The 18,673-nt window shown below is 40.6% G+C and overlaps 1 protein-coding gene and 1 long non-coding RNA gene across 3 annotated transcripts; both read right to left on the bottom strand.

Annotated features, from left to right (window-relative positions):
• Positions 1-4,256: 4,256 nt before the first annotated feature.
• LOC117818483 lies at positions 4,257-10,028 on the bottom strand. Of its 2 annotated transcripts, XR_004632371.1 has the most exons (6): positions 9,158-10,028; positions 5,447-5,561; positions 5,260-5,341; positions 5,021-5,165; positions 4,603-4,839; positions 4,257-4,363 (listed from the first exon to the last, which is right to left on the bottom strand). It is a non-coding gene; the product is annotated as an uncharacterized LOC117818483 (long non-coding RNA). The 2 variants fall into 2 exon arrangements; XR_004632370.1 differs by having other exon boundaries at positions 4,271-4,839.
• A 1,668-nt stretch (positions 10,029-11,696) lies between these two features.
• Positions 11,697-13,579, bottom strand: LOC117819234 (general transcription factor II-I repeat domain-containing protein 2-like). The gene is given in 2 exon segments (XM_034692503.1): positions 11,697-13,345; positions 13,347-13,579. Coding segments are annotated over 2 exon segments (1,824 nt in total). The 3' UTR covers positions 11,697-11,754.
• Between the last annotated feature and the right edge of the window lie 5,094 nt (positions 13,580-18,673).

Here is an 18,673-nt window from a genome sequence, read left to right as displayed (position 1 = left end):
TAAATCATTCACACACCGGTATAAACATTATATCCCGTCCACAGTCATCCTACTCTGACCCTGTTCAGCCCTGGTTTAGCTGCTGTCTAAAACGATTTTTGACAGAAGAAGCTTTAGCTCATAGCATACCATTATAATACCTTAGTCGTATGTATATGTTATTATCTATGTCGTAACCTTATCATCACAGTAATATATTCAGAGTATTTCGTTCGTATGATTGTATATTTACATAGCAGAGCCAAAGTAAATAACTAAAGTAAGTTTGAAATAATAACCATTGTTTCTGTGAGAGTATCTTCATAGACCTCCTTTATGTACAGAGCTATTTGTATTATATGCAGATGTTCAATTTTACAGCCATTAGCATTATTTTTTAAATACCATTTACTTTCATTTGAAAAACTGAATTAGCTAACATGTATCTGCATTTATTTCACACACTATCTCAAAGCAGGACCTTAGCACTGAAACAGAGGGGACAACACACTCCTCCTCCAGCTGCCAGGAGGGGCGAGCTCAAATCGTGGCAGCGGCAGCTAGCAATGGCACCTCCGGTGGCAGCCTCAGCTGCCACTGCTTCAGCGTGTCAGCTGCCGCTGTCCAGTGTCAGCTGCCGCTGTCCAGTGTCAGCTGACACTGCCTCAGTGTGTCAGCTGACGCTGTCCAGTGGCAGCTGACACTGCCTCAGCCACAGCTGCCACTGCCTCAGCCACAGCTGCCACTGCCTCAGCCGCTGCCACGTTACCTGCCGATGTTGCGACTGCTGCAAATGACTCGGTAAGGCAGCTGATACTGTTGGCAGCAGATGTCGAGCACTTGCCACAGCAAACTGTTGCTGTTTGTGGCATCTGCCAGTGAGATGGCGAAGTTTATAATAAATTAATATTAACAGTACGTGATTTTGCATTAATTAGAAGCTTTTCTTGACTTCGCAGGGCCGCTCCCACTGTTAATGAAAGCTGCAATGAGACGCTGAATTATTGCAACTGCAACTGCTGCTGTTTGGGATATCTTCTATTGAGAGAGACGACGGAGTTTATATTCTATGAATGTCAACAGTAGGCCTATATCCTTTTTGCATTAATTATTAAGGGACTGAACTTGACACTGCAGCTACTGTTAAGTTATTTATTTAATTTTAATTTTGACTATCTTATTTTTATATTGTATACTTATACCGTTAATTTCAGTTCACTTTTTGATTTAAAAACGGTTTTTAATTTTACTTAAGACTGTACATTTTGTTTTACTATGCATGTCAACCAGCACCCATTTGCTGACATTTGCCGATGCATCTGCTGAGCAAGTAAAAAATACTACCGAGTTTTTTAAGTGTTTGGAAGACCCCTAGATGTCGCTACATATCCACATAGAAAGTGCAATAACAATGACTAAATTCAGCAATGAGCAGCAGAAGCAGAATAAGTTTTAAGCAAGCTCTGGTTTCATCCTTCACATTCTTTGATTTTTCGATTGCCAATACGAAAGTAAAATAAGAAATATTTCCTCTGCTGGTTTTTCTCTCAGCCTTCAGATTAGGGGGAGGTTAAATTTTGGTCTATTTTGTAGGCCTATTGTTATATTCATGGTGTTTAACAAGACAATATTTTTAATATTTACTGGACCAAGATGTGTGGTTTGTTCTCTTACATTATTATTATAGCCTAATATTTTCATAGTGGATTGTATATTGCAAAAAATCTTAATGATATACCTGTAAATTCCAATTATTTTGATTTTAATTGTACTGTTTTATTCCGTTTTTATTTTTAAATATTTAAGTGCATTACGTTTAGCATTTTGAGTTGTCCTGGTGTATGAAATAGATACATAGATAAACTTTCCATTGCCTTTTTAATTCTGAATACATGTTTTGAATAAATATTAAAATGGTTGCCAGATTTGTGTTTCTCCTGTCACTTTGGATAATAAAGGCTCAAGTCTGACTGGAAACGCCTTGCATTGTTTTGTGTTGTTTGTAATGTATGTGTTTTTACTTACTTTATACATTAAATCTTGGCCGAATATTCCCACTGAAAGTGTGCAGAGACAACATTTATGATATACCACATTTGAAACAATGGGCTTGATGTGATTATTTATGAGAAAAACTCGGCTGGAAAGAAGTAAAGGCAAGGTAAGTATAGCCTACTACATTACTTATTTAAAGCCATGGGCGGTAGTTAATATTTATAAAAGATTAAAAGCCTATAACATAATCCTTGTGTTTGGCACAATTTGAATGATTGAAGCTGCAACATTTACATTTCCTTCCATACCTGCTAACCCCACAGGGCATCCCGGGAATTGCTGCCCAATTTAAAGTCAGAGCAGCTCTAAGGACATTCAACGTTAATGGCAATATCTGTCCGGCATTGCGAGCAAAGAGCTGATGCGCTATCGTCTGGAGAGACCTTGGTAGGTTATTAGATATAGTCTGATGTGTACTGTGCCTTTATATATTTTGTAGCATTACCCTCTGACAGATGGTTTAAGACTTTACTTATGGTTTTTCTTGTTTAATACAAAACTCCATTATCAACCAAGAACAATCACGGATCAGTAGCCATCACACATGCTGTGCTCGGCTAAAGCAAACTTGTAACCAAAAGCACTAGAGTTTTAAAAGTTCAACACAAATGCTTCAGGACCTGCGCAGCTCAGAAGGGGATCCCGATGAGGACTCTCCAATTGAACTTTGGACATTTGTGTTTGAAAGAAAAAATGACCATGAAAAGTTCTGTGCAGAACTCATGGACATAAAAAAGTACAAAGTTTTTTCAAAATTTGAGAAACAATGATTCAGTAAATGTTTAGAACTCTTTAAGAGTTCAGTGTTTTCATAAAAGTTAAAGAGTGAACAACAACAGCTTAAAATTGCTTCTTCATTACTGTGACCCCTTTTCCATGTAGTGCAGCATCAGAAAGTCTTGAGGTCGATATGAACAGTATAACATATTTTCTTTTCCAAATACTGATAGAAAAGCCTTGGTACACGATTCTTAATTAGAATATATATGTGTATGTATGTATATATATATATATATATATATATATATATATATATATATATATATATATATATATGTGTGTGTGTGTATATATATATATATATATATATATATATATACACACACACATATATATATATATTTATGTGTGTCTGTCTGTGTGTAAAATTGTAGTATAACTAGGGAATGCAACGTTGACATTCATTCATTATTTCACATAGAATATAAACTCCGTCGTCTCTCTCAATAGAAGATATCCCAAACAGCAGCAGTTGCAGTTGCAATAATTCAGCGTCTCATTGCAGCTTTCATTAACAGTGGGAGCAGCCCTGCGAAGTCAAGGAAAGCTTCTAATTAATGCAAAATCACGTACTGTTAATATTAATTTATTATAAACTTCGCCATCTCACATGCAGATGCCACAAACAGCAACAGTTTGCTGTGGCAAGTGCTCGACATCTGCTGCCAACAGCATCAGCTGCCTTACCGAGTCATTTGCAGCAGTCGCAACATCGGCAGGTAACGTGGCAGCGGCTGAGGCAGTGGCAGCTGTGGCTGAGGCAGTGGCAGCTGTGGCTGAGGCAGTGTCAGCTGCCACTGGAAAGCGGCAGTTGCCACTGCCTCAGCTGCCACTGGAAAGCGGCAGCTGACACGCAGAAGCAGTGGCAGCTGAGGCTGCCACCGGAAGTGCCATTGCTAGCTGCCGCTGCCACGATTTGAGCTCGCCCTCTCTCCCAGCTGGACTGAACCTGAGCTTTCAGCAGTGGACAGAGGAAGGGGAGAGGTGTCAGTGTCAGAGGAAGGGGGAGAGGTTCTGCATCAGGCCCATGCTGCTTGGAACAACACTTTGCTGCTGATGAAGACCCGGAGCCAGGCGTGGAACAAAGACTATACAGATAAACAGCATGCAGGCGGCATGTGTTGTGGCAGCATGGATTTTATCTGAGGGCAACAGAGTGGGGATCCATATCTGCTCTGTATGAAGAATTAGAGACACATATCCAGATGCTCAGGGCCACTGCACTGGGTTTATACTCTGCAGACTAATATCAATTGTATAAAGCAAGAAACGTAAAACAAGCAGGTCGTATCTACTTCTTACACCTCAATAAAACACACTGACTTGCTTCTATAATACCAAGTACTTTATAGTCGTATTGACAATGTAAATTACTTTTGACATATTTAATATTTTACTTTGAGACTAATGAATGCAAATAAAGTTTGTTTTCTTTAAACAGTCTTGTGTTTTATTTTCAATATACAATATTTACAGTTCTTCACATTATTTACATATCTGTTATACAGTGTATGATAATACAACTTTACACTTTTCATACAGGCAGGTTCTGTAAGAGTGAAAGAGAAGATATAGTGATGGTTAGCAGAGAAACAACAGGAAGCTGAGAGTGACTACATGTGTCACATTTTACTCTAAAAGTAAAACTGTGCTATGTGTGATGAACAACAGCGATTCTTTTATGATCAGCCAAGCTGCTTTATCAATATTCAGACTATGCAGCAGATATGAGATATATAACATTTATTCTTGTTTGTCATGTAAGTGATGCAAGAAAAATATGCCTACATGTGTACAAACTTCTCTGTGTTGGCTGTGTGCTTGTGCTAGTTCTGTTGTAGGTGGTGGAGGAATCCCAGGAAGATGTCCAAGTCTCCTTTGGTCATCAGGTCTTAGTGTTCTTGTTTTGGGAAGTCTCTTCCCAGATTTCAATCGTGACATGGGAGACTACAGTTGTGCAGTCTTATGGCTTCTTCACTGTAGATGTTCCATGTTTTGGTCGTCTTATTGTAGTAGCTTTTGTTCCTGTCACAATACAGAATTTATAATTCAACGTTAGTGAATTATTTTTTCCTCCCATGTTTTTAAAATTCCACACAGCTAAATATTAAATATTTTAGTAATGTTATGTGTTTATGAATGCATTTTTTACTGAAGGTAGAGAAATGTCTAATAAGAAACTTTTAGTATTAATGCCACCACTCACATTGTTACCATCAGAGTCAGGGCTGCAGGCCTGTGGGTGTGGTGCCAGAGGAGTGTGCGCCTCATACACTGGTGACCTGAATGAAAAGTGTTTTGCAGCATACAAGAGGATGTTGTTCTGAAAGGATTCCAGGTCTGGTGTTGTGCTGTAAAGGGACAGACAGTTCATCAGTCATTGCCATAATTTATATTAGTAAGATTTATCATTCATAATTTTGTCTTGAAATGCGTTTGTCTTACTGAAAGTTGGTAAACTTCTTCACATCCTTCAGGCAGTGTTTATCATCGAAAATGGATGCACAAGCCTGATGTGATGGAGAGCCTGTGTAAAACATAATGAAGAACATTGTGGGAGTAAATCATCAGCTCAGTATTTGAGACTTAAGTGTAGAGATCTAAAACATAATCACATAGTCTGACAACTCACCTCACACCATCCATGGCTTATCTCTGCTGCTCTCATCAAGTGGCCTGTGGACACAGCTTCCAAAAGACCAGCTGACCTGGTCTCTGACATGGAGGAGGACACGATGCCACATTATCTGAGGAGACATCACAGTGAAACACATATTGTATTGTTCAATAAAATCCTTTGAGAATATTGAATCATACTTACTGACATCTAAGTGATAATGTTTAGTTAGCCCGTGGTTATGTATAATAGCATTTCAGAGTCTTGTTCACACTGAGGCAGAGTAATGAGTGAAGATAACTAGCAGACAAAAAGCTGGATGGAGGTCAACATGACTCCTAACCCTCTGACATTCAGAGCTAACATTAGGGGATCCTTGTGTTTTCTCACTGTGTAACTACATGCAACTTTGAGAACACAGTATGCATCTAATAACTCAACCCTCACCACGCAGAGCACACAGACTACTGTGTTATACCTGCAGCATGTGGGCTTTAACGCACATTATCACAGACTACTGTGTTATACCTGCAGCATGTGGGCTTTAATGCACATTATCACAGACTACTGTGTTATACCTGCAGCTTGTGGGCTGTAATCATAGACTGTGGCTGTAGTTCACATTATCACAGACTACTGTGTTAAACCTGCAGCATGTTACAATGTTACAATGTCATTTAGCAGACGCTTTTATCCAAAGCGACGTACATATGAGAACAAGAACAACACAAGCAAATATCTAGACAAGAGGAAACAAGATCAGTACGGGTAACACAGTGCTTCAAGTCCATTTGGGTGCAGGTACTGCCAAACAGTGTAAAGGCAATGCACAAAAGGAAATAAGGATTTTTTAAATTTTTTTAAATAAGGAACATTTACAATGAAGCAACCAAACCATTTAAGACTTTCCGTTATCATCATCAACAATTAACCTCACCACAATAATGAACATAGTACCAAGTGCTGGGTCACTCAAGAGCTGAACACAGATTCCCAGAGTAGAGCAGGACAGTGCCAGTCAATTGTAGCTGGAAGACATGATCTGCCACTGGGGACAACAGTGGAGAACAGTCTAGCTAAGTGCATAGTGCTTCCTAAAGAGCTGGGTCTTTAGCTGTCTTTTGAAAGTAGAGAGGGACTCTGCAGATCAAATGGAGTTGGCCAATTCATTCCATCATTTAGGGGCAACAGAAGAAAAGAGTCCAGCTGGTGATTTTGAGGCCTTGTGTGCTGGAAGCACTAGGCGCTTTTCAGAGGCTGAGCGTAGCGGGCTAAAAGGGCAGTAGACCTGGATGAGGGGTTCCAGGTAAACTGGAGCGGTTTTGGTTACTGCTTTGTAAGTCATGATTAGAGTTTTGTATCTGATGCGAGCTGCAACTGGAAGCCAGTGTAGCGAAATGAGCAGGGGAGTGACATAAGCTGTCTTGGGCTGGTTGAAGACCAGACGTGCTGCTGCGTTCTGGATCATTTGCAGAGGTTTAACTGTGAATGCAGGGAGGCCTGCCAGTAGAGAGTTGCAGTAGTCAATGTGTGACATTACAAGAGCCTGAACCAGAAGCTGTGTTGCGTGTTCTGTCAGGTAGGGTCTGATCCTCTTGATGTTATAGAGGGAAAAACGGCAGGACCGAGCAATCGAGGAAACATGAACCTTGAAGGTTAGCTGGTCATCGATAATGACACCCAGATTTCGGGCAGACTTAGTGGGCATGAGATTTTGAGATCCAAACTGGATATTGATCTGTGGTCCATAGTGGGACTGGCTGGAATGATAATAAGCTCAGTCGTGGACAGGTTGAGCATGTGGGCTGTAATCATAGACTGTATGGCTGTATAACACAGTGTCACAGACTACTGTGTTATACCTGCAGCATCTGGGCTGTAATTAGGGATGGGTACCGAATTCGGTACTTTTATAGGTACCGACTGAATTCCGTCGGTACTACCGAGTACCGATTCACGTAAAATCAAATGGTACCATGTTTTGGTACCTGGACGCATCCCTGTGACTGTGAGGGAGTTGAAGAGTAGGCGATTTTCCATGCTTTCGCCCTGTAACAAAGATCGAGACTGATCGGGTGGACGTCTCTGCTCTCTGCATGGGAGCGCGCCAAACGGAGCCTGCAGCTGACAGGCGCACGCACTCACCGCGAGGCAGAGCTGCAGGAGGATTACGTTTATTTTATACAGTCTATGGTTGAGACGGACTCTCTCGCTCTGACTACCTACCCTGTTTATCACCGTTCCTGTGTGCCTGAATGCCCAACAAGTGAGTTGTGTGTCCTGTTATTATAAAGAGATGGATAATTGACTTTTTCCCGTCCGCAGGCATTCACGTGTGTTCATTGATCAACTCCCGAAAGAGCAATTATACGCCACAAGCATGTGTCACCTAATATATCTAATCACCTATATAACCCTGTTCCTGTTCATTTCATGTTAAATTAAATAAATATGTTAAATTAAAAAAAAATTGAGATTTCATTAAACAGATTAACATTCATTACCACAAAAACGCACACTAAAGTACCGAAAATTGGAACTGTTGAGTACTGGTACTGATTTCCAGGTATCGGGTATCGGTACCGTATCGGTTCAAATGTGAAAGGTACCGATCCCTAGCTGTAATCATAGACTGTATGGCTGTAGTTCACATTATCACAGACTACTGTGTTATACCTGCAGCATGTGGGCTGTAATCATAGACTGTATGGCTGTAGTTCACATTATCACCGACTATTGTGTTATACCTGCAGCATGTGGGCTGTAATCATAGACTGTATGGCTGTAGTTCACATTATCACAGACTACTGTGTTACACCTGCAGCATGTGGGCTGTAATCATAGACTGTATGGCTGTAGTTCACATTATCACCGACTATTGTGTTATACCTGCAGCATGAGGGCTGTAATCATAGACTGTATGGCTGTAGTTCACATTATCACCAACTACTGTGTTATACCTGCAGCATGTGAGCTGTAATCATAGACTGTATGGCTGTAGTTCACATTATCACAGACTACTGTGTTATACCTGCAGCATGTGAGCTGTAATCATAGACTGTATGGCTGTAGTTCACATAATCACCGACTACTGTGTTATACCTGCAGCATGTGAGCTGTAATCATAGACTGTATGGCTGTAGTTCACATAATCACCGACTACTGTGTTATACCTGCAGCATGTGAGCTGTAATCATAGACTGTATGGCTGTAGTTCACATTATCACAGACTACTGTGTTATACCTGCAGCATGTGAGCTGTAATCATAGACTGTATGGCTGTAGTTCACATTATCACCGACTATTGTGTTATACCTGCAGCATGTGAGCTGTAATCATAGACTGTATGGCTGTAGTTCACATTATCACCGACTACTGTGTTATACCTGCAGCATGTGAGCTGTAATCATAGACTGTATGGCGGTAGTTCACATTATCACCGACTATTGTGTTATATCTGCAGCATGTGAGCTGTAATCATAGACTGTATGGCTGTAGTTCACATTATTACAGACTGTATGGTTGTAGTTCACATTATCACAGACCACTGTTATACCTGCAGCATGTGGGCTGTAGATCACGTTATCACAGACAGCTTATAGGTGCTAGCTTTGCTCAATGCATGCAGCTAATGTTAAAGAGCTAGCCGTGTGGCTATACAGACGATTGTTATAGTGAAATAAAATATCACATTGTGATTTACAACAGAAATGCAGCATTACATACCTGTCTCAAGGAAGAGGGTCCATCCAGCATCTGTTTTCAGTCATTTTAACTCCTTTAGTTCTCTCCATCTCTGATAAGCTATCCTGAAGTGTTTCAGACCGGGCTCTGTTACTCTCCGGTTTGCTTTCTTCTGCTCTTCTGTCCTTTGTCTGTTTGCTAGTCCAGCTCCAGAGTCCACCATAACTTACAAATAATTCAAATAAATCGATTTCTTCAAGGAAAAGGTCACCGGTCACTTGTTGCTTCTCTCTCTCACTCTACTCATGTCTCTCTGCTAGATTTAGCCGGTCGGCGTAGTGTAAACAAGGGGACATCCGGGTACTGCTGTATATCGTTCCATTTTTTTCGCGGGAAATGGTCGGGTCAGACAGGGATTTTTGACTGTCCTGAGAAATAGCATTTTGAAATGACCTTTTTTTGAGCTGATAATCTCATTTTATAACGTGGATTAAGAGCAGGAACATATATAAAGGTGAGACTATTTCAAGATCACTGATAAAGTCCTCATAGCCCCTTTAATTGATGGACCATGGCGGCAGCGTCAACAAATGGGCTTTCTTGTCAGAAACAACAAAATTATCTTTGGACATACTTTCAACATAATCCACCAGAAAGAAAAACAGAATTCACTGTAGAGGGAGACGGCATTAAATGTGGCCACATACTAGGTGGAAAGAATACCACAAATCTCAAGTGGCACCTGAAGGCTCTTCACGTCGCCGATATTCTTTTAAAGGTAAGTTACAATAAGTTCTGTCAACATATCACATACAGTGGGTATGGAGAGGATTCAGACCCCTTCACTTTTTCTACATTTTGTTATGTTACAGCCTTATTCCAAAATGCATTGAATTCCTTTTTTCCCCTCAACATTCTCCACACAATACTCAGTAATGACAAAGTGAAAAATGTTTTGTAGAAATTTTTGCAAATTAATTAAAAATAAAACACTCAAATACCGCATGTACATAAGTATTCAGACCCTTTGCTTTGAAACTCAAAATTGAGCTCAGATGCATCCTGTTTCCTCTGACCATCCTTGAAATGTTTCTACAACTTGATTGGAGTCCACCTGTGGTAAATTCAATTGATTGAACGTGATTTGGAAAGGCACACACCTGTCTATATAAGATCCCACAGTTGACAGTGGATGTCAGATCACAAACCAAGTCATGAAGGCAAACGAATTGTCTGTAGACCTCCGAGACAGGATTGTATAGGAAGGACTGTAAGGAACAGATCTGGGGAAGGGTACAGAAAAAAATTCTGCTGCATTGATGGTCCCAAAGAGCACAGTGGTGTCCATCATACGTAAATAAACAAAGTTGAAATCACTGGGACTCTCCCTAGAGCTGGCCGCCTGGCCAAAATGAACGATTGTGGGAGAAGGGCCTTGTTCAGTGTAACGGGTGTGAGGGTGAACCCAAAAGCAGCACACTGGAGCCCGGAGGAAACAGCAGGTAACAGTCTTTACTAACCAGGTCACACAATGTCTGTTGAGATGCTGGTTTCACTGTGTGGAGGATCAGGCTGGAAACAGACGAGGAGCAGGCAAATCTCTTGGTCGGGGACAGAAGGCTGAGGTAGTTACCAGGGCAGAAACGAGGAAGGAAGGTCGGGGACAGGCAGGGTCGAAACCGGGAGATCAGTCCGAGGAAAACTGCTGGAGAGTCTTGCTTTTGCAGAGATAACAATCTGGCACTGAGTGAGCTGAAACCGGGACTTAAATACTGGCAGCAGGTAATGAGAAACAGGTGATTTGTGTTGGCTTAATGAGGAGAGTGTGGTTCAGGTAAACGAAGGGGAGTGGAAATGTACTGGGCTGAGAAGCTGAGCAGGTGTGGCAGGTGATAACTGTGACATTCAGGGAGGTGACCAAGAACCCAACGGTCACTCTGACAGAGCTCCTGCATTCCTCTGTGGAGATGGGAAAACCTTCCAGAAGGACAACCATCCCTGCAGAACTCCACAGATCAGGTCTTTATGGTAGAATGGCCAGACGGAAGCCACTCCTCGGTACAAAGCACATGAAAGCCCACTTGGACTCTCAGGCTAAAATTAGCTTGGTTGCACTAACACAGGGGTGTCAAACTCAATTGCACAGGGGGCCAAAATTCAAAGAACACTTCGGGTCGCGGGCCGAACAGGACAAACATTTATTGAACACACTAAAACTTACTGTTTTTTTAACATAAATATGAATAAAAACAGACAGGAATATTATTTGAGAATAAATAAACTTAAACTTTAAATAACGTGAAATATTTTGCTCTCCATAAAAATATATCCTGTCAAAATTATACTAGTTAGAAATATGAACATGCTGCTAAAGACCCTGAAAAAATAAATAAAAATGTGCTTCTAAGTAAACGTTAAAATAACAACAAATCAAAACATTCACATTTCTTTGCTCTTATGCCATTTTGTAAAAAATAAACTTAAACTTTAAATATCCCGAAAGATTTTGCTCTCCATAAAAATATCTCCTGTCAAAATTATGCAAATTGAAAATATGAACATGCTGCAAAATTAACCTGGAAATATAAATACAATTTGTGCTTTTCAGCAAAAGTTAAAATAACAACAAATCAAAACATTCAGTTTTCTTTGCTCTTATTCCATTTTTCAGAGCTGGATGCTTGGCATCTTTTTTTGGCAACAAGTTCGTTTAGGTTTTGTGTGAGGTCCTGTGTTGTGGCGAATCTCAGGATGGACTGCAGGTGTTTATCAGTGAGACAACTCCTGTGTGCTGTTTTGTTAATCTTCATCACTGAAAACAGCTTCTCACACAGATATGTGCTACCAAACATGCTCAAGGTGTGAGCCGCATGTAGACGAAGCTGGGGCATTGCTTCAGGAATGGAGCGAATAAACTGTGCGAGCCCTGCGGTGTCGTACTTTGATTTTAGTGTCCCATTACAATGCAGCTCAATCATCTCCATCTGAATCTGTACGGGTACAGTTTCCACGTTGACGGCAAATGGGTTGCGAAGCAGCTCGAAATTCTTTTTTTGTGCTTCAAAGTCACCAAAGCGCCGTGTGAACTCAGTGCGCAGTGCTCTCAGTATATCAGCAAAGTGCGCATTTGGGAACACCGTTGCGCCGACTTGGTTCAACATTACTTGGCAACAGGGAAAGTGAGGCAGGTTGCACTGGTGCATATGTGTCTCACATAAGAGCAGCTTCACTTTAAATGCCTTCACCGCATCATACATGTCAGTGACCATGCGGTCACGTCCCTGGAGCTGAAGGTTCAAGATGTTGAGGTGAGCTGTTATGTAAGCCAGAAACGCAAACTCACATTTCCACTTTTCATCCCGCAAAACTGTGGAGTCTTTTCCTTTACTGTCCATGAACTGACAGATTTCCTGGCTGAGCTCAAAAACTCTATTGAGAACTTTTCTCCGACTCAGCCAACGCACCTCTGTATGATAAGGAATGTAGGCAAACTCTGAATCTATTTCCTGCAGAAAAGACTGAAATTGCCTGTGATTTAAACCTTTTGCTCGAGTAAAGTTCACGGTTTGCGTTACAGTGCTCATTACATGCTCCATTTGTAGGACTTTACCACATAGCGCTTCCTGATGTATGATGCAGTGATATGCTGTTAACTCACCAGTACAGTTCTCCTCCTGCATCTTTACGCACATCCTTCCCACCAGTCCACTTTTTCCACCGCACATCGCCGGTACTCCATCTGTTGTTAGTCCAATTAGTTTGTCCCAGGGCAGTTTCATCTCAGTTACACTTCGACATACGTTTTCAAAAATGGCCTTTCCTGTCGTTGTCCCATGCATTAATATAATGTTCAATATTTCCTCTGTAATGTGCAAATTGGAGTCAACTTCACGGATGAAGATGGCCAGCTGTGCAGTGTCCGTCATGTCAGTACTTTCATCCACAGCAAGAGAGTATGCAATAAAGTCTTTGCTTCTTTCACTCAACTGTGTTCTTAAATCAGTAGCCATCTCACAAACCCGATCAGTAACCGTATTTCTACTCAGGCTTACATTTGCCCAAATCTGCTTTTTGTCTGGACACATGACGTCGCACACCTTCATCAAGCAGGTCTTCAGGAACTCTCCCTCGTTAAATGGCCGGGCTGATTTGGCTATCTCCTCTGCCACAATAAAACTTGCTTTCACAGCAGCTTCATTTTGTAATTTTGCTCTGGTGAAAAACGCCTGCTAGTTTCTCCTTTAACTCTTCTACTTTCTGTATCTTCTGCTCTGCATTCAGGTTTTTCAGTGTATCTTCATGTTTTGTCTCGTAGTACCGTCTTAGATTAAATTCCTTAATTACAGCCACATTTGCTCCACAAATAAGACACACAGGTTTAGCGGCAATGTCAGTAAACATATACTCAGCCTCCCATCGGTTTTGAAAGGCTCTGTTTTCAGAATCAACTTTTCTCTTCGCCATTGTGAAGGGGCTAGCTTCGCAATAACTTTACAATTGACTTGGATTAAATTGTATACAACAGATGCTTGACTTGATTGACGCGGGAATGTTCCCAGGTAGCCGAACATTCGGAAAGGCAGCTGAAGCGTTGCATTATGGGATCTGTAATATGTGTGTTATCAGCGCTGCATATTGCCGGACCACTAATAACAATAATAACAGATCTATATAAAATTGTCTCACGGGCCGGATATACTTGTACGCCGGGCCGGATGTGGCCCGCGGGCCTTGAGTTTGACACATATGCGCTAACATCAGTTTAATAGCTTATGTGTGTTACTGTTATCTGTAAAACTTGAAGCGATTTTTGGCCAGGCAGCAAGTGTTAATGTGTTTTCATATTGACCCATGTTTGAGTGACTGTCTGAAAAATAGAGGGAAATGTAGCATTTCAGTTGCTGTTCCCCAGGTTTCTAAATGAACAGCACACTTGGCTTCTGTAAGGTTAGCAGCATGTTAAGCCATGTTTACATTCAGTGACGTGTGGCCATCTCTCTGTGTGATTATGTTCTGTCAGCACGTTGGGATATGTTAAACAGGTCGAGTTAAATGTGCTTTGTTTTCATCCGTAGAGTCTGCTAGCTTTAGGCTAAAAGCCACAAGGGTATGTCAGTGAGGTAATGCAGCCCGAACCATGACCTGTGCCGTTTGTGGTTACAATAAAGTTTGGGGAGAAAAACATGCATAAAAAAACAAACAAACAAACTCCACAGTATAGATACATTATACTGCTACAGTATTGCTACAGGCCCCGGTGCACAACTGAACAAGAAGACAAGTACAGTAGAGTCTCTAGTTTGAGAAATAGACGCCACACAGGTCCTGAACTGGCAGCTTCATTAAATGGTACCAGCAAAACGTCGTGTCAACGTCTACAGTGAAGAGGCGACTCCAGATGCTGGCCTTCTAGGCAGAGTGGCAAAGAAAAAGCCATATCTGAGACTGGCCAATAAAAAGAAAATATTAATATGGGCAAAAGAACACAGACATTGGACAGAGGAAGATTGGAAAAAAGCATTATGGACAGACGAATCAAAGTTTTAGGTGTTTGGATCACACAGAAGAAGATTTGTGAGACGCAGAACAAGTGAAAAGATGCTGGAAGGGTGCCTGACGCCATCTGTCAAGCATGGTGGAGGTAATGTGATCGTCTGGGGCTGCTTTGGTGCAGGTAAAGTGGGAGATTTTTACAAGATAAAAGGGATTTTAAATAATAAAGGGTATCACTCAATTTTGCAACGCCATGCCATACCCTGTGGACAGCGCTTGATTGGAGCCAATTTCCTCCTACAACAGGACAATGACCCAAAAGCACACTTCCAGATTATGCAAGAACTATTTAGGGAAGAAGGACGCAGCTAGTATTCTGTCTGTAATGGAGTGGAGAGCGCAGTCACCAGATCTCAACCCCATTGAGCTGTTGTGGGAGAAGCTTGACCGTATGGTACGCAAGAGGTGCCAATCAAGCCAATCCAACTTGTGGGATATACTTCAGGAAGTGATTCCCTCAACAAATTAACAGCTAGAATGCCAAAGGTCTGCAATGCTGTACTTGCTGCAAAGGGAGCATTCTTTGATGAAAGCAAAGTTTGAAGGACAAAATTATCATTTCAAATAAACATAATTTTTTCTAACATTGTCAATGTCTTGACAATATTTTCTATTCATTTTGTAACTCATTTGATAAATAAAAGTGTGAGTTTTCATGGAAAACACAAAATTGTCTGGGTGACTCCAAACTTTTGAACGGTAGTGTATATGCACACACGTGTGTGTATATGTATTTTAAGATATGATATGTGTTGTATTCACCTGTAGTCCTTTACAGGAGGTGTACTTTGTATACAGAGATAGAGTAATTGTTTCCAACAACAATCTGGCCAACAGCAATGAAGTACAGCACGGCAGCATTGCATCTCCATCTTTGGGAAAGTCTAGGCTAGAGCTATCAATCTGGTAAGGAATTCTGGTTATTATGCAAAAGAGTTAAGGATAACTGTTGTTTTATGAATTGCAACACCTGTTCCATACTGTCAACCTTGATTCCAATTTCCAGTAATTAATTTGTTAAAAGACTAATACTTTTTTTTTTTTTTTTTTTTTTTTTTACTAAAACTGACTAAAACTGCACTAAAACCTTTTTGAGTTTTCCTCGACTAAAACTGGACTAAAACTATCACATATAGAAATGACTAAAATGTGACTAAAACTAATAAGCATTTTCGTCAAAAAGACTAAGACTAAAACTAAGATGGCTGCCAAAAACAACACTGCTACATTCATATGAATGATGTAGCAGGCCGTTTCGAAAACAACCAGTTTCTTACCAGATGGATTGGGGTCAAGAATACTGTTTGAATTTTTATATACTGTTTGAGCCCAGTTGTGACTACAGGGGAGAACTGAGACAGTGTCAGGGTGTGAGAGTGGTGAAACTGCTTTAAATTGTCTCATCTTTGGACTGAAATGTCACAATCCCTCCTCTGTGAATGTTGGACTCTCTTCATTTCTTGTAGTTTTTACTCCCCCCCCCACATTAGGCGCCTGCTCAGTCACAGCTGTTCTGATCAGTAATCGGGAGGTTATATAGGTTGGGTAAACATCACAGCTTTTGTCTGTGCAACTTGTGAGCTGTAACTTTCTGTCTTTGCCAGCAATTATCGTAGCTTATGTTTTAGCCTCTCAGTTTTGGGTGCTTAGTTCGCTTCAAGAGTGATTTTGTTTTGTTCAGTTTTTGTTTTTTTTGCAAACCTACCTGCTCCTGTGTGTATGAATCTTCTTCTGGGTCCTCCAGCCTACCACGCAGCATGAAAAAATGCCGGAAAACATTGCATTTGTCAACTGTGAAGGATGAGGATGAGTTGTCACTATGTTTGAGGAGTTTATTTATTCTGGATAGTGTAGCAGGAGGCCAATTTAACTCACTAAGTCGAGTTCAAACAGCTTCCAGCAGTAAGCCTGTTGACAGAAGCTTCATCTCATATACGATAACAAACAAAGAAAGAGAGAAAATATTTATTTCTAATATACAACTCAATGTTTGTTTTGAAAGTTTACTCCCAAATGCCCCCACCTCAGTTTGACAGAAGGCAGGTGACTTTTACCCCAAGGTATGCAAAGAAAGGGAGCAAAGCAGAGCAGGTCTAGACCGTACTCTATGTTCTATTATTAACAAAGACCCAACATCAGGACAGGATAAGATCCAGTCCCATCTTACAGAAAGGACTCAGTCTGATCTCATCTTAATCCACAATGAGCAGAGCACTTTGCAGCATTTAGCAAGTTACAGCGGCAAGGACAAACTTCTTTTAACAGGCAGAAACCTCAAACAGGACCAGACTCACGTTAGACAGACATCTGCTGAGACCGAGTTGGAGAGAGGGATAGAGGGAGATGAAGAGAGAGATGATAGTGGTGAGACGGATAGTAGTAGTTGTAGCAGCTGGAGTCTGGCACGTCCACAGCAGCAGGCCGTCTATGGCAGAGATCCAGAGGAACCTACAAGACAAGGGAGCTCAGGGACTCCAGGAAGGTCTATGGTTAGTAACTTCAGTGGGACAAGAAGAGTTAAAATAAGTGACAGGCAGAGAGAGGAGAGAGATGGGAATAGGTTGGAGGTAGACCTATTAATAAGGCCCATTTACAACACAACTGGTATTGGCTGGCGCTAATGAGGCCAATTAAAAAAAAACGTCTGCAGACACAGCAGGCAGACTTGTCAGATTGGCTGCTGTCAAGCAATGTTAGTGCATTCCCTTATATCCTTTCCATCATTCTGCATTTTTCTATAAATGATGCTCTCCCCATCCTAATTGACAGCATATCAAATTTAAAAAGTCACTGGTTGGTGTTTAATATCAAATATGTTATGATATTTAAAATAATGCAGTTGAATATTGCTTCTGACATAAATATCAGTCATATTCTGAAATCTATGGCATAACCCAATGTTTTTTTTTCTGTCATGAATTAATTTAAGATCTTTCTAAAACATGACACTGGCTAATATACACATTAATATTAGTTTTTTATGTGCGTGCAATAATGGATGTTATTATTGTTCTGTCATGGGAACTAAAGCGGGTTGTTTCCACCCGGACCATTGAGTGGGTAACACATGAGTTCTGAGTAAACGATCCTACTGAGCATACACTTGATTTTCTGTGTCTCTATCAATTATCATTAGGGTGCTAATGTAACAAATATAAAATCTTTCTATTTAATAAAATAGAAAAAAAAACACCATAATACTGGTATTACAGATCGGACATCGGCAAAACTGCTCTTTAATTATCAGCGATTGAAGAACTGATCTGGATCAACCACTTAAATAGATAATAAGCAACAAGTTCAATACTGTTTCATAAAGCTCCTGTGAAATATTTTAAGCTGTCATGAAGCAGACTGAAATCAAAACATGCATCTCTTTATGACCCACAAAACTAAATGAGAGCATCAGAGGATTTATAATTTTTATGTTGGTATTTTAATGCTTGAAACTTCTGCTGCAGGGTTGTCGTTAGAAGGAGTGATTAACTGCACACTGCAGAAACAGACTTTCACTCAATGCTTTCACTCAATGAGTGATACGTTTGAGAGTTCTGAAAAAGTCCGATGACATTGTTGAGTCAAAAACACATTACATGTACAGGACAGAATAAACAGAGAGAAGAGATATGGCTTTGTCTACAGGAGTCACTAACATTCACACAAAGTAAAGGTTCCTCTCAGGAGCTTAAAAGCAGACTGCTGCATCAAGTCTTTAAAACGGATCAGCCACCAAGCTTTCATTTCCCTGATTGGACTCTTCTAAACAAACCTATAAAAGCAATCGTCATCACTCTTTTGCAACAGAGAGCTGAGAATTATTTTATGTAATTAGATCACGCATTCACTGATGAGATTTAATGTTATTTTTGTGTTGAACATGGTAAAATATGCATGCAACAGAGGACAGCCACAACCAGTCCGCAGGAGATTATTTACAAAATCCGGTTCAACTTGATCCAAAACAAAAACTGGGAAAATCCAGAGTAAAACTTTTACAACCTCCAT

The sequence above is a fragment of the Notolabrus celidotus genome, chromosome 1, assembly GCF_009762535.1.
Source record: "Notolabrus celidotus isolate fNotCel1 chromosome 1, fNotCel1.pri, whole genome shotgun sequence".
Classification (NCBI taxonomy): Eukaryota; Metazoa; Chordata; class Actinopteri; order Labriformes; family Labridae; genus Notolabrus; species Notolabrus celidotus.
This window is presented reverse-complemented; position numbering and strand designations above follow the sequence as displayed.